This window comes from Stenella coeruleoalba (assembly GCF_951394435.1).
Source record: "Stenella coeruleoalba genome assembly, chromosome: 3".
NCBI lineage: Eukaryota > Metazoa > Chordata > Mammalia > Artiodactyla > Delphinidae > Stenella > Stenella coeruleoalba.
Window position 1 is genome coordinate 48,928,742 of NC_137148.1, and position 15,534 is coordinate 48,944,275.

A 15,534-nucleotide genomic window follows, 5' to 3' on the forward strand; every position below is an offset into this window, starting at 1 on the left:
TTCCAGGCCGCACGCCGAAATCAACCGAGACGCAGGCTCGCTGCGACCCGTAGAGCCAGCGTTCCGCTCCCTCTGCCGACCTCACTGCGGGCGGGGCCCCCTCGAGGCAGCGGGGAAAGGCAGGCAGACGAGGAAGAGACGCGGGAGGAGCGCTCTGCGCAGGCGCGCGGCGCCCCGCCTCCCCAGCGTCTGCTCCAGGGCGGGCGGCGCGGGCCCTCCCACTTTCGCCCGCGCCGCCTCACGGCCCCGGCCCTCGCTTCACCCCGACGCCCCGGCGTGCGCGTCCTCCCGCCGGCCTGCAGGCCCGGGGCCTCCGCCTGCCAGCCCGCCGCTGCTCTTCGCGGCCCCGGCTCGCGTTCACGCTGTCGCCCGGGCCGGCGCGGCCGCGGGCAACCGCTCCCCCTCCCACACCTACCCCGTCCCCTCCCCGCCTTTTCCGCCCTCGCGTCCCCCTCCCTCGGCCAGCCGCCGCTGCTCCAGATGAGGTGATGGCAACGGCCAACTTCGGCAAGATCCAGATCGGGATTTACGTGGAGATCAAGCGGAGCGATGGTGAGTCTCGCCGCCGCCCCTGCCGCCCGGGCCCCGCATTCGGGCGTGCACGGAGGAGACGCGGGCGCCGGCTGCCTCATTGATTACTCCGCCGCGCAGTGGGGGCGGGAAGGCGGCGGCGGCGGCGCTTTTGTGTGTGGCTTGTGTGCGAGTGAGGCCAGCTTGGGGTCCGCCCCGGGTGCCGCTGCAGTGCCGGGGCGGGGAGGGGCCCTTCGGGGGGCTGGGCCGGGGGAGGCCGGCGGGGAAGGGCCCGGGTGTAGCGGGCTGCGTCTCTGGGGGCGTCGGGCGGGCGCGCTGGCGGGTCCCGGGCCGGGAGCCCTCGCTCCTCCCGCGATCTCCATCCTCCCCGGGGACGCCAGCCCGGAGGGTGGGGGCAGCGGGCTCCGTTAGGGTTGACCCAGCCTTGCGTCTCACCCCGGCCTTTTCATTTTCCGGCCTCATCTCTGCGGGGGTGGGGAGAGCGTGAAGACCAGAGATTTCAGTATTTAGGGAACCGACTGCTGGTTCCAGGCTGAGGTGGGGGAGAAAGGCCAACCCCGCTGGTTTAAAGTGTCTGGCTGTCACGTTTCTTCGTCAGTCGTTTCTCGAGCATGCCTGTTTCTTTTTTGCTAGTCCCTTCCTTGGAAGAAGGATGCGGAGCTTGTCGTGCTCAGGCATGAATAAGGGTGCGGGTATAAATGGGGAGAAGTATTCGATAAGCTTCTCAAAGGTGATGAGGCTGAAAGGGAAGGAGCGGGATGAACCTAGTCAGTGCGAGGCACTACTGGGAGGGTGGGGCTGGGGGACCGTCTGTTGATATTTTCACACCCTCCGGAGAGGTAACCTAGAGGAAAGTGTAAGACGAGGCACGGGCTTAATTAAAAAAGCCTAGAAAGCCCTAGGCTTCTGTATCTTTCTGTAGGTTTCTCTTGGGGAAAATGTTTTATGTCACTAGCCAGCCAGGCTTGGAAATAATTTATATTGTAAAGGAGAAACCGCATGGAGGGGGATAAATTATTTTCTTTCAATCCACGCATTGAAGAAAGTAGAGGTGTGTAATATCGAGAGGTGTGCGGTGTTCCTTATACCTTACCTTTAATTTGTGGCTTATTATCATTTAGCCTAGTCGGTGGTAACTGTCGCTGGTACATCCACACCCTCTTGGTTTCTACCAGGTTTGACCAAGTTATGTGAAGCTGAGATTGACTTTCATGTTATCTATGTGATGTATTGGAAGACCTTGTATAGCTGATGATTTTTTCCCCTTCGTTATATTTGACATAATTTGTGTTAACAACTGGAAGCATTATTATCCTGTATGTGAAAAGATGAATTATACCACTTAGAGCTTTAGAAGTTACCAGCAACACTAGTGGGAAAGAGATGTCTCTTTTACTTGGGTTGGGGTTACTTTATATTTTCTCTTCAAATAACTTTTCTTAAGCAGTGCTGTTAACTGCAGTTTCTTTTTGAGGTAAATGCACGTTCACCGTATACTAGCAAAAGTAGGGTTTATATGTTATTTTAAATTTGGGGGAAGGGCATAAAAATGTGTAAGTTCTTTACATTCTAAGCCTTTAACTATGATTATAGGTGTTACTGTAGAATCTATCAGAAGTATGATGATATTTGAAAGGTTTGGATAATTTTATATTTTCTGGGGTAACACCTTTTTATTTAAATGTATCGGACTGGAAACAATTTTGGTTTGGGTGGGTGGTTCTAGGATAGAGGCTTTTAATACTCTTTCTGCCTTAACCTTCTGCCTGTACTAGAAACCCAGACATTTAAGAGCTTTGTGTTCTTACATAAGTGCAAGTAACCTAAAATCACATTTCAAAGCAGTTTGTCCTTGAGAAATAATGGAAATCATTACAATGTATATCATCTCAACTTATAGTACATATTTATGCTCCTCAGATGCATGGTAGAGTTGAAGGTAACAGATAAGCAGAGAGCTTGAAAAGAAGGGAATGATCATTTGCATTGGGTGGTGGTGTTTCACAGTAGAAATTGATGTCTGGGAGACGCCCCCCCAAGCTTTCCCTTTTTCACTTTAAAGAAGCTGTTTTGTTTCTTCCCATTTCTATAGCGTAAGTGTTTTAGATGAAACAGTAGTGGTCATTGTAACAGAAATAAACTTTGTAGTTGGTTGAGCATGAATGTAATGCCTGAGACAGTGGAAACCACAGGATGAAGAAGGGCTGCTAGACTGCTGTTAACTGGTGACTTGATGTTTTTCTGCATGCTTGCTAATGGTGATCCTTGTCCTTGTTTCCGAGCATGCTTCTCCCATCCGTTATGTTATATTAAAAAATATATATTCCCAGGTAACTAAAGTAGACTTGTTACTCTCTTTCAATACCCTGCTCAAAACTAATCCCTGCTAAGTCTTCATTGATTACTAAAGCTGGATGGCCAGTCAGCCACTGAATTCCTAAGTCATTAGGAGACTCGTGAGACAGCATATTTCCTTAAGCATTAATATTTGGGTACATTTTTCTCAATATTATATTTTCAAACTGACCAGACAAGGGGTAGTGTGGAGAACGCAATTGAGGGATGGCAGCCTCCCTGTGCCCACTTCAACCAGAGCCAGAGCATTAAGGAATTTTAAATTCCCTGAATTCATCTGCGTATCCAATCATGTTCCTAGCTGAGTTCCTTGTATTTAGTTTTTGAGCAAATCATTCATTATTGGATTTTGGTTTTCGAACATTATTTTAATTAACCATTAAGATGAAGTCTTATCTGGAAGGGAGACCCTTGCCTCTGTGCTCATCCTGTGAGCCACTTCCCTCTCTACCCCCCATGCCCACCACACCTCCTACAGGCCTCTTATTCAAGACTCCCAGAGTTGATTGAAACTGAGTGATCTGTGAAAGCTTGCTGACTTTTTTGGTATTCTAAGATTAGAAGTGACAGAGGTTAGGCTTGGACTCCTCAGATTATCCCTAGCCACAGGAGATAACCTGGTGTGAAATTGGACTGGTTTCTGGAAATGAACACTCATGTTTATTTTCTTGCATGTGTCTTCCTATTATCTTTCTGATTCAGTTTCTTTTTGGAATCTAATGACCCTGAAAACTGCAGTCTTAACTGTTGTGTAACTAGGTAGTTTTCACTGGGAGATGCCCCCCCCCAAAAAAACACAACAAAACACCATGCACTGTTAAAACATTCCTTATTCGTTCTACAGTAGCTGTGACTATTGTTTGGGGGCTGGGGGAGTGATGAGATATGTTTTGCATATTTCGAAGCTGCAGCTATGATGGGATTGTTCTTTGGGGTCTCTTAGTTGCAGGATTGATAAATGTGATCTGAAGAGAATCATACACTATTTCAACCAGACAGATCCTTGGACATGATCTAGTTCTCATTCTTATAGATGTGGAAACTGAGTCCCAAGTCACTATAAGTGACCTGTCTAGATTCATACACCTTCATACAGTGGCAGCCAGGAACCTGACTTACATAGCATAGAAACCATACTATCAAGAACTGTGACAGTAGAGGAAGAATTCTCTATTATTTGGGAACCATATCCAGCTTTCTACAGCCCAGTCAAGACGTGGGAAATTGTGTCTCACTCATGGGAAAGCCACTAGAGAGCAGTATTATAGAGCCCAATTGTAATGATCCAGTAAAAACTGTTATGGTATGTTTACTAGAAGGTCACAAAACTCAGAATTGTGGGAGAAAAAATATTCCTGTGTCTTAATTAAATGCTGAAAAGAGTGCTTTAATTGAGCATCTGAAATCCAGAGGAAAGTGAAGATTTCAAAGGACCCATCAGGAGTCTTTGAGTTTGGGGCAGGCAATCTTTAGAAAAGATTTCAATGACTTAATTCTCTACGTACTTTGCCACATATATTCTTCTGCTAGTTCATCTTTACATGTCGTTATATAGGCTTTTGGAGAACAGACTGAATTTAGGTAATAAAAATGAACCACATAGCAATATAGTTCCTTTTGGTACAGTTATGTGATTTTGATTATGAAGTGGGTAGAATGGAGGAAATTGTGGACTAGTGATTTCTTTTTACATGGTGATTAGCATGATGGTGGTTCCATATATATATATATATATATATGTATATATATATATATATATATATATATTTTAGGTCTTCATAGTTTTCCAAATAGGTTATCTAATTGGATCCTCACAGAAACCCTGTGAGGTAAGTAGGGTAGGTGGTGGCAGATTCATTGTTTTATAGGTGAAGAATCTGAGGTTGGATTACTTGCAAGATCACATGGTTAATAAGAGGCATAGTCTGGACCAAAACCGAAGTCCTTTTACTCCTAGCTCTCTTCAAATGCTGGCACATGTTTGCTGATGATGGTATGAAGTTGATCACTTTGTGTACTTTGATTTTCTTTTTTTTTCTTTTTTGAGATATGAAAGCCCCTTTTGCTCAGATAACCTACAATTAATAATGTTGCTTAAATTTGCCCTATTGGTGAGATCAAATTGATGTCTGATATTTTATTAACTATAAGCATTAAGATTCAGCAATCTAAGGCTTTAAAGCCCTTTCCAATAGTCAATCACTTGTTGCTTCCAGAACTACCACAGAAAGAAATCTATATTCATTGCCTAGTCACTTGATTCTTATGACAGAAATTTTGGAACTGTGGGGAAAGGCACGTTAACAAGGTTAACTTGTTTGTGTGTCAAAAATCTAGAGAAAATAGCAAAGAGCCAGTTAAGCTTGTGTCCCTTCAAATAGGGAAGGAGGCACAAGTGTGGAAAATCCAGAAAAAGATTCCTTGAGAGATCATCCAGACCCATTCTTTCTAGTCACAAGTATACTTGTCGTTAATATTACATTAATTTTTTGCAAGGCTTAATTTTTGGAATTAACCACCAACTTTGCTTTTAACACTTCTATCCTGTAACCTAAAATAATCTTTTAAGGTGTTTATTTGTTTTGATATTGTAGTTTTGAGCTTGAGAATAGATAAAACTTTTAAGCCCTGAGTAAAACCAATTTTCGCTCTTCTGGTCCAATTGTGGAGCAATTGTGGGAAGGTTGCTCTTCTATCACACAATAGCTCTTTTAATTAAAGTAGTACTAATGGTATTGTAGTTCCTAAGTGAAAATAGACATTAGAACCTCACCATATTAAATATTTAAGTGCTTGATTACACATAGTGGATATTGTGCCATGTACGAGAACTAAATACAAGTCATGGTGATTGGGATTTGTCTAGTGAAAACTTATGCAAAATGAAATGGAGTATCATTTCACTGTTGGTTTAACTTTTTGCTTCTATCTCCCAAGAGTAAAATGAGGGGAGAGGTGTCCCTTTTAAAAGTTGTGCTTCTAAATCTAGTCCTGGGCTTTCCCATTTTGGGTACTGCTTGTTTTTCTCACCACCTACCTACTGCAATCAAGCTTGTAGTTCAAATGGGCATTTATTAGGGTGTGAGAGTATTTTGGTGTATAGACCTTACGTGATTATGTCATATCACAAAATAATGTGATCTTATAATTCTCTGTTTTCTTATTACAGAGTTAATTAAGTATACTTTTGTTAACAGTCTGTTAAATATAGGTCATTCTGATGCATGTTGGAGATAAAAAAAAGAATAAGATACACATACTTCCTGCCCTCAGAAACAAATGATTGATAACATAGTGTGATTAGTATTGATAGAACTATGCCATTCTGTGTGTACATCATTACCACTTACCTTTTTAGGTTTAGACTTTTTAGACTCTTGAAGTTATGAGTCTTCTGGATGGAAAATACATGTCATACATGCTGTCCTTTTCACCTCCTCTTCCCATGACCAATATCCATTATCTCTCGTGGCATGCTTTCCTGATAAACACATATATTCAGTCTCAGAATTCTTCTTAAAAGACAGCACCACCAGTCCTGGTAGCCCTTGTCAGTCAATCGAAATTGGCATTATTTGTCATTACTGGCCTATTTTCTGTTCTCTAATACTCATTTGAGTTTTGACTTTATAACTTTTAACCTTTGTTTTGATACTTAAAGGAATAAGGTTTATTCCGTTTTAAATTTCTGGCAGAACAGTCTCTGGCAGCAGATTCCTCTCTAGATATCCTGTGTTGGGGTGCTTGTAAACGCAGGGACCAAGGAAGCAGACAGAGCCAGCTGATGGTGCTTCTGTGTAATTTGGGAACAGCCTCTTCACACAGTGTGGCCAAGGGACTGTGAGAATCAGGCACCTCCCTGGGCTATATTTTACTTACTTTCAAAGACTTTTTCTCCAGGTTTCTATTGGTTTTGGCATTAATTTTAACCAGATTTCACCTATATAAATTTTTTTAAAGGAAGGGTTGGATCAGGATGGGATACACTTCTGGTGAAATTTGTTGAGTGTCTACATTATGCAAAGAATGACCCCTTTGATTAGAACTCTTGGCCAGGAGCTATCTACTCAGCCTCATCCAGATAGCTTGTATCTTCCATACTGCCACTTGAGTTTTGTTTCTTTCTTAAAAAGTGAATCCAGGTGTTAATCTTGATACCTGAAGGGATTTAACATTTGTGCCCTTTATAAGTCAGTTGCTTTGCTAAATCCAGTATCTTGTTTGACTTTCATGACAACCCTATAATGTAGACAGTATCTTCCCATCTTACAAGAGAAACCCTGTGCTCAAGTGTATAAACTACTGTAAGTGTTTAAGCCTCATGAAGGAGAATTTTAGATATTTACAGTATATATATTGGTCAAGGCTATGTGGTAAGTGTATTTTTGGGATGTGGGATATGGATATATTTAGAGAACATATTGGATAAATGTTATGGGAGTTCTGTTTCTAGCCTGGGTAGGATTAGTGTAGTGGTTCACAGCCCTGACTGCTTATCAGAATCACCTGTGGGGCTTTGGAAACAAACAAACAAACATAAACAACTCCCCACCTATCACTACTGGTATCTGGGTCCTTTGCCTAGAGATTCTATTTTAATTGGTCTGATATGGAGCCAGGGCCTCAGTATTTTATTTTAAAACATCCCATACGCTGGTGAAACTTAACTTCACACACTGGTGATTTCAGTATGCACCCAGGGCTGTGATCCATTATTTTAGAAAAAGTAGCATCTCCTAACAGTAATCTGACAAAACCTCATGGCAAGTGAAGTTTTAATGATGGGAGGAAGATGACCAGTAGATTGCCTTGGGGGGAAGGAGGCATTCTAGGCCTGTGGCACAACATGTGAGCTGCAAATGGAGGGCTGTCAGGTAAAGGGCATTTAAAGCAGGCATACCAGAGGGTGATAGATGAGGAAAGGTAGGAAGGAGGAGTAATCTGGGACACCTTATTAAAGACTTGGCAACGAAGGTAAGGTAAGGCATCTTGGAATTAATTTCTAGGACACTTGGAAACTACTGTAGGACTTAATCTCCTAAGAGCAGTAATAGGAGTTAGCTAGTGATTAGTGATAGATTAGAGGGAGAGTAGTACTGAAAATGAGAGCTAGCAAGGATAAGATTGCATTAGTCAAGGAGGGTAAACAGTGGTTAAGGAACAGATGAAATACAGAACACTGTAAAAAGAATTGGTGCTATAGTCAATATATCACTTGTGCTGAATAAAGGGCAGATGTGTTGAAAGGAATGGACTTAACATTTGGGAAGGCTGAGTGTCGATTATAAAATTTCTTCAATCTGTTTAATCAAGCTAATCCTATTCATGAATACAGCCTAGAGGACTGCAGAGCCAGTGTACAATGTGCTATCAAAGAGCATCCAACTCAAGACTGTTCATAGTTTTTGCTATTAGTATCTTAAAAATAAGTGAGTCTAAGGTATGAGTCACTTCCAATAAATGTTTATATGTAGATCAGGAATTTACTTAAGCTGCAACGCTTTGCCTACTTAAGAAGACTCAGTTATAGTATATTAGCCAAGACCCTCTCAGAACTCCTAGAAGAGATTGGGAAGGAAAAACAGTACTTAAAGGATCTGGCTTCCCGTCTTTAAGGGATGGAGTGTTTTGATTCTTAAAATGCAGCTGCTCTCCTTTACTTCTCCTTTGCTCTTATTTTTGGCCTATTTTTTTCTGCCCTGGCTTTTGCTTTCCCTTTTCATCCTCAAGTTCTGAATGTCATTTCAGCATTTAGAATCTCTTAAGTACTATTTGCAATTTAGGGCTTAAAAATGGGTAAGCAAAGGATGAGTAGACAGAGCCCAGTGGATTTTTAGGGCAGTGAAATTATTCTTTATGATACTGTAATGGTGAATACATGTTGTAAATTTGTCAAAACTCAAAGGAGATACACCACCAAGAATGCACTGTAATGTAAAATATGTACTTTGAGTATTAATGACGTGTCAGTATAGGTTCGTTGATTGTAATAAGTGTACCCCGTGTGGGATGTTGATAGTATGGGAGGCTGTGGGTATGTGGGGACAAGGGATATATGGGAAATTTCTGTACCTTCTGTCTAATTTTGACACAAACCTAAAACTGCTCTTTAAAAAAATCTACTTTTAAAAGGGAGGGAGGTACGCAAACTTCGGGCGTTAAAAGTCAGAGCTACTCTCGAAATAATGGACCAACTAGTGACAAGAATTTGTAATATTTTAAGAATCAGGATCAACCCAGTAGGGTTGCAGTTAAGGTAAATTTTTACTCTTCATTTTTGTTATGCTTAGTCTGTTGGCCAATATGAGATACTCAGGGTTTGCTGACAAAATTTTTAAATGAGCTGAAGTGCAATGAGAGGATTCAGATAAGCTTAGCAACTTTACCTCCATCTCTTTACTTTGGCCCATGGACATTTTGAGTTTATAGCTCAAATAGCATGACAAATGTCCAAGCATTGTATTAGAAGCTTCATCCTTGAAATTGGTCAGGGTTTAATTTAAACAAGAGTTTACCTGTTCTAGTTAAACTATAGGTAATTCTTGATGTAAGATATGCATATGAAATCTAATTATGTCATCCTATGAAAAGTGAGTTGGGAATGCAAACAGCATTAAATTTTGCGGGGTGGGGAAGGTAGTTTTTTAAGCCTGTAGTTTACTATGGACTGCTAAAGAGAAATGGATATAGTAATTTATCTATATGGTTTTTAGGAAATTAGAACCAATTTGAGGCCCTAATTAATGAGGTAAGTCTTAGAATTTAGCCACAGACAGGTCTCTGATGAAATACTGCTATTGGTCAAAACTTGCTTATATTTCTACAGTGAGGAAATTGACTTGTCCAGGGTCATACATAAAGTAGCAAATATGAGATCAGAACATAGATTATCTGCCTCTAAAGTCCTGTACATTCTAATTCCTTTAGAGTTCTTTGTGTACTACGAATGTTCCAGGCATTAGAAGTCAGGTCATTAATTAAATACTTTCTTTTTTTCTATAGTATAGATTGCCTTCAGGTGTTTTTATTAATCATTTGCAGCATGACCATTATTATGAGTCCCTTCATCTGATGCCTTTGAGGGAATAGGTACAGGACTTTCCCCTAGAAAAGGCTACTTTGTCAGTTACAACGGAATATTAAATAGCTATTGTACTCAGTGCAAGTACTCTGGCTATATAATTTCTTTTGAAAAAAAAAGTTCTAGGGGGCTTCCCTGGTGGTGCAGTGGTTGGAAGTCTGCCTGCCAATGCAGGGGACACAGGTTCGTGCCCTGGTCCGGGAAGATCCCACATGCCGCGGAGCGACTGGGCCCGCCCGTGAGCCATGGCCGCTGAGCCTGCGCGTCCGGAGCCTGTACTCCACAATGGGAGAGGCCACAACAGTGAGAGGCCCGCGTACCGCAAAAAAAAAAAAAAAGTTCTAGGGACTTTCTTGGCGGTCCAGTGGTTAAGATGCTGCGCTTCCAGTGCAAGGGGCATGGGTTTGATCCCTGGTCGGGGGACTAACATCCTACATGCCGCGCGGCCAAAAAAAAAAAGTTCTAGACTATTCGTGTCTGTCTGCATTGCCTAAGTTTAGGTCCTCACTCCCAGATTTTCCAGAGTTTGGACAAGTACGTACGCTAGCATGTGAAAGAATGCTTCTTATTAGGTGAGCAACTTTATTGTCAGGAAAATACAATATTAGACCTACTTGCTAGGAGTCCACTGGTATTATTGATTAATTGGGGGGCCTGTCTAAGTTCAGTGATCTTTATTTTTATGAAACTGTTCTTTGAAATTGTTTTGGGATAATATGTGTGTTGCATTTTTACAAATTGTTTTCCAGTTATAGGTGATATTGAGAGTTGATTACGACATGGCCCTAGACGTTGGGATGTAGTTTTATTGAGTGATACACATCAGAAAGTCTACAAACAATAAATGCTGGAGAGGGTGTGGAGAAAATGGAACCCTCCTACACTATTGGTGGGAATGTAAATTGGTGCAGCCACTATGGAAAACAGTATGGAGGTTCCTTAAAAACTAAAAATTAACACAACATTGTAAATCAACTGTACTTCATTTAAAAAAAAACAAAATGCAACTGAAAGTAGAGTTACCATATGACCCAGCAACCCCACTCCTGTGCCTATATCCAGAAAAGGCAAAAACTCTAATTTGATGCATCCCAGTGTTCATAGCAGCACTATTTACAATAGCCAAGACATGATCTAAATGTCCATAAACAGACGAATGGTTAAAGAAGGTGTGTGTGTGTGTGTGTGTGTGTGTACACACAATGGAATATTAATCAGCCATAAAAGAGAATGAAATATTGCCATTTGCAGCAACTTGGATGGATCTAGAAATTAACATACTGGGGAATTCCCTGGTGGTCCAGTGGTTGGGACTCAGTGCTTTCACTGTGGTGTCCTGGGTTCAATCCCTGGTTGGGGAACTAAGATCCCACAAACCATGTAGCACAGCCAAAAAAAGAAATTATCATACTAAGTGAAGTAAGTCAGACAGAGAAAGACAAATATTATATGATATCACTTATATGTGGAATCTAAAAACCAATACAAATGAACTTATTTACAGACTCACAGACATAGAAAAAACTTATGGTTACCACAGGGGAAGGTAGGGGGAGGATAAATTAGGTGTATAGGATTAACAGAAACACATCACTATATATAAAATAGGTAAACAACAAGAATTTACTGTATAGCACAACGAACTATATTCAGTGTCTTGTAATAAGCTATGATGGAAAAGAATCTGAAAAAGAATATATATGTATGTATAATGGAATCACTTTGCTGTATACCTGAAACTAGCACAATGTTGTAAATCACCTATAGTTCAGTTAACAAGAAAAGAAAAATTCTTGGTGTAAAACTAAAATGTCACTATGGTTTAAAAAAAAAAGAGATACATTTCTTTTAACCTTACATGCTCTTTTGGGTTTAATTAAGAGCCATTTCTTAACTAAATTAAAATTAAATAAAACTTATTTTCCTCCTACCCCTCATACCTTTCCTTCTTAATCTGTGCAGTTGCATCCTTATCTCTCCATTTTCTAAATGTTGGTGTTCTTCAGGGCTTGGTCCTAGCCCTGCAGTACTTCTTGCACAGTATTCTCTCTGGGTGAACTAAATGCTTCTCTTCACTTCAGGCTAGTTGAAGACACATACTGTTTGTATGTCTAATGTATTACTAATTATCTCCACTTGGATAGCTCATAAATACCTCAAATACAGCATGTCCAAAATTGAACCCATTCCCCATTCCCCAAATCTATTTCTTCAGTACCTCTCATTACTTTCATTCACCCTGTTACCCCAGTTAGAAACCTAGATGTCTTCCTTGACTCCTTGTTCTGTCTTGACCTCGTTTCCTATCATCAGGTTCTCTTCACTGCTCAAGTACCTCTTCAGTCCTTACATTTTTCCATCCCTCTACTATACTTTGGTCAGGCTAGCATTATGTCTCATCTGTATTGCTGCAACAAATTCCTAATAAATTCTTAAGGTCTCTCTACCTTTGGTTGGTTACTCTTTCAGAATAACCTTTCAAACATGATCACCTGCTTAAAACTTTCTGATAACTTCCTTTACCTCTCTTACCCTTTGGATAAAAAAACCCAGCTCTGTAACATAGGTTACTGTAGACCCTGAACAATCTGACTTTCCTCTCCAGTCTCATTTCTTGCCACTTACCTGAGGCACTCCAGACACTGAGCTCTTAGAACTTGTACCTAACCTGTCTAACTGCTGTTGCACTTTTTTGTGTCTGTTAAACACTTCATCCTTCTTTGATTCCTAGACCAGGATGGGTCCCCTGCTTTCTGTTCTCTGCGTCCCCTCTATTTACTCTGTCAGAACACTCATGGGACAGTATTATGTGTTTAATTGTCTCTGGTCAGAGTCAAGTTTCATCATATCCCCAGTGCCTAGCAGAGGATCTCTACACCCTTAATAAATTATCTGTTTGCTGAACCAGTGATTAAATGAATATGTAGCTGTGCTGTTCTTTCACCACTCTGTCTGTTCAAATTTTGACATTCTGGTAAAAATTGATTAGTGTTCATCCTCCAGGCATCAAGAGTATGACATAACAAAGTATGTGTCATTGCTTTTAACATATACTTTCTTTTTAAAATTTAATTACCTGTTTTGAATAGCAACATGTGTAAATGTGTACCTTTTCCCTACAGACGGCATATTGTACACACTGGTGCTTCTTAATTTCATTTTCACTTAATAATAACAACAATATCTTGGAGAACCTTTGAGTACATAAATAACAGTCTCATTCTTTTTCTTTTGTTTAATTTTTATTTTATATTGGGAGTATAGTTGATTAACAATATTGTGTTAGTTTCAGGTGTACAGCAGAGTGTTTCAGTTATACATGTACATGTATTATTCTTTTTCAAATTCTTTCCCCATTTAGGTTATTACAGAATATTAAACAGAGTTCCTTGTACTATACAGTAGGTCCTTGTTGGTTATCTGTTTTAAGTATAGCAGTGTGTACATATCAATCCCAAACTCCCAATCTGTCCCTCCGCCCCTTCCTCCCTGGTAACCGTAAATTCGCTCTCTAAGTCTGTGAGTTTATTTCTGTTTTGTAAGTAAGTTCATTTCTATCATTTTTTTAGATTCTGCATATAAACGATATCATATGATATTTGTCTTTATCTGACTTACTTCACTTATTCTTTTTCATAGCTGCATTTTATTAGTGATTATACCACAATTAAGATTATGCCCATTCTGTAGCTACTGTACAGCTAGTACTGTACTGAATAATCTTGAGCTTATGTCATTTTTTACTTACATGATTACATCTGTAGGATAAAGTCCTAGAAGGAGAATTGCTGGGTCAGAGAATTGTACATTTTAAATTTTGATAGATCTTGCCAGTTTGCTTCCATAGAGAGTGTGTGAATTTACTGTCCTATCTGCAGAAGTGCCTGTTTCCTCATACACTTGTCCATACAGTGTACAAACATACGTTTTTGAGGTTTGTTAGCTTGGATTATGAAGTTCATACTGTGCCTATAGAATTTTTTTTTTTTTGTTCTGAAGCTAAATGGCCCTTAAAAGATAACAGGTTTGGGGTTCCCTGGTGGCACAGTGGTTAAGAATCTGCCTGCCGGGCTTCCCTGGTGGCGCAGTGGTTGAGAGTCCGCCTGCAGATGCAGGGGACGCGGGTTCGTGCTCCGGTCTGGGAGGATCCCACATGCCGCGGAGCGGCTGGGCCCGTGAGCCATGGCCACTGAGCCTGCGCGTCCAGAGCCTGTGCTCCGCAACGGGAGAGGCCACAACAGTGAGAGGCCCGTGTACCGCAAAAAAAAATAAGAAATCTGCCTGCCAGTGCAGGGGACACGGGTTCGAGCCCTGGTCCGGGAAGATCCTATGTGCTGCGGGGCAACTAAGCCCCTGCGCCACAGCTACTGAGGCTACTAGGGCCCAGGTGCTGCAACTACTGAAGGCTTCGTGCCTAAAGCCCGTGCTCCGCAACAAAGAGAAGCCACCACATTGAGAAGCCCGTGCACTGCAGCGAAGAGGAGCCCCAGCTCGCCGCTACTAGAGAAAGCCTGCATGCAGCAACGAAGACCCAACGCAGCCAAAAATAAATAAGTAAATTTATTAAAAAAAAAAAAGATAACAGGTTTAATTTTTAAAGTGTTTATGAGGTCTGGACATATAATGAAAAACATTCAAGTTCTAGTGTGTGATTATGAGAAGAAAGTGATTTTTTTAATTAAAAAATTTGAAAAATGGACGTTATAGTTTTTAACCTAATAAACTTGAACAGCCTTACTAAATAATAGTGTAGATTGGGAGCTGAATTTAACTGAATACAGTTAAATAGTTTATGCTAATGAAGTACTTGCCTGTATTTCTATCAGTTTGTACTTAGTTAACTCCCTTAAGTAAATTGTCTCGCTATTGAGGGCAGAATCAATAAACTTAATCTCTATAGAGACAGAAAGTAGATTAGTGATTGCTTATGATTGTTAGTGATTATTGGAGGAACGGGAGGGTAATAGCTCAAGGATAACAGGGTGTCTTTTTGAGGTGATTAAAATGTTATAAAATTGACTATGGTAATATTGTAAATATCTGAATATGCTAAAAACATTAAATTGTATGCTTTAAGTGATGAATTGTATGTTATGTGAATTATACCTCAATAAAGTTTTTTTTTTAAAACCTTTTCTTAGGTCAAAATGGTGAATTGTTACTTAAATTTGCATTATTACTGGTAAAGGTGAAGTTGTTTGTTTTTTTTTTTTTGCAAATTGTAATCTCCTCTTTCTAAAATGGTTTTCTTGGGCTTGATTATATGAGTTCTCTTCTTTTTGAACTATTCTTCTTAATCTCCTAAATTCATGCTCCTATCAACTTCTTAAATGTTAATGTTTCCCAGAGTTCTGTCATTGATCATCTCCTATTTCCCTGTGTTCTTTTTAGTTACCTACTTTTGCAAAAATTGAAGTGTAATTCACATATCGTAAAATTCACCCTTTTTAGGCAACAAAACAAAAGTAAACAAGTGGAACTACATCAAACTAAAAACCTTCTGCACAGCAAAAGAAACGATCAACAAAATGAAATGACAACCTACGGAATGGGAGAAAATATTTACA

At 40.5% G+C, this 15,534-nt stretch overlaps 1 protein-coding gene across 4 annotated transcripts in view; it reads left to right on the plus strand.

The window, feature by feature from the left end:
- The first annotated feature begins 275 nt into the window (after positions 1–275).
- KIF2A (kinesin family member 2A) overlaps positions 276–15,534 on the plus strand; it is a 67,380-nt gene continuing 52,121 nt past the window's right edge. For all 4 annotated transcript variants that reach the window (XM_079918934.1, XM_079918936.1, XM_079918935.1 and 1 more), the window contains exon 1: positions 276–552. In XM_079918934.1, coding sequence (XP_079775060.1) covers positions 489–552 — 64 coding nt within the window. In that variant the 5' untranslated portion in view covers positions 276–488. The remainder of the gene's footprint in view (positions 553–15,534) is intronic.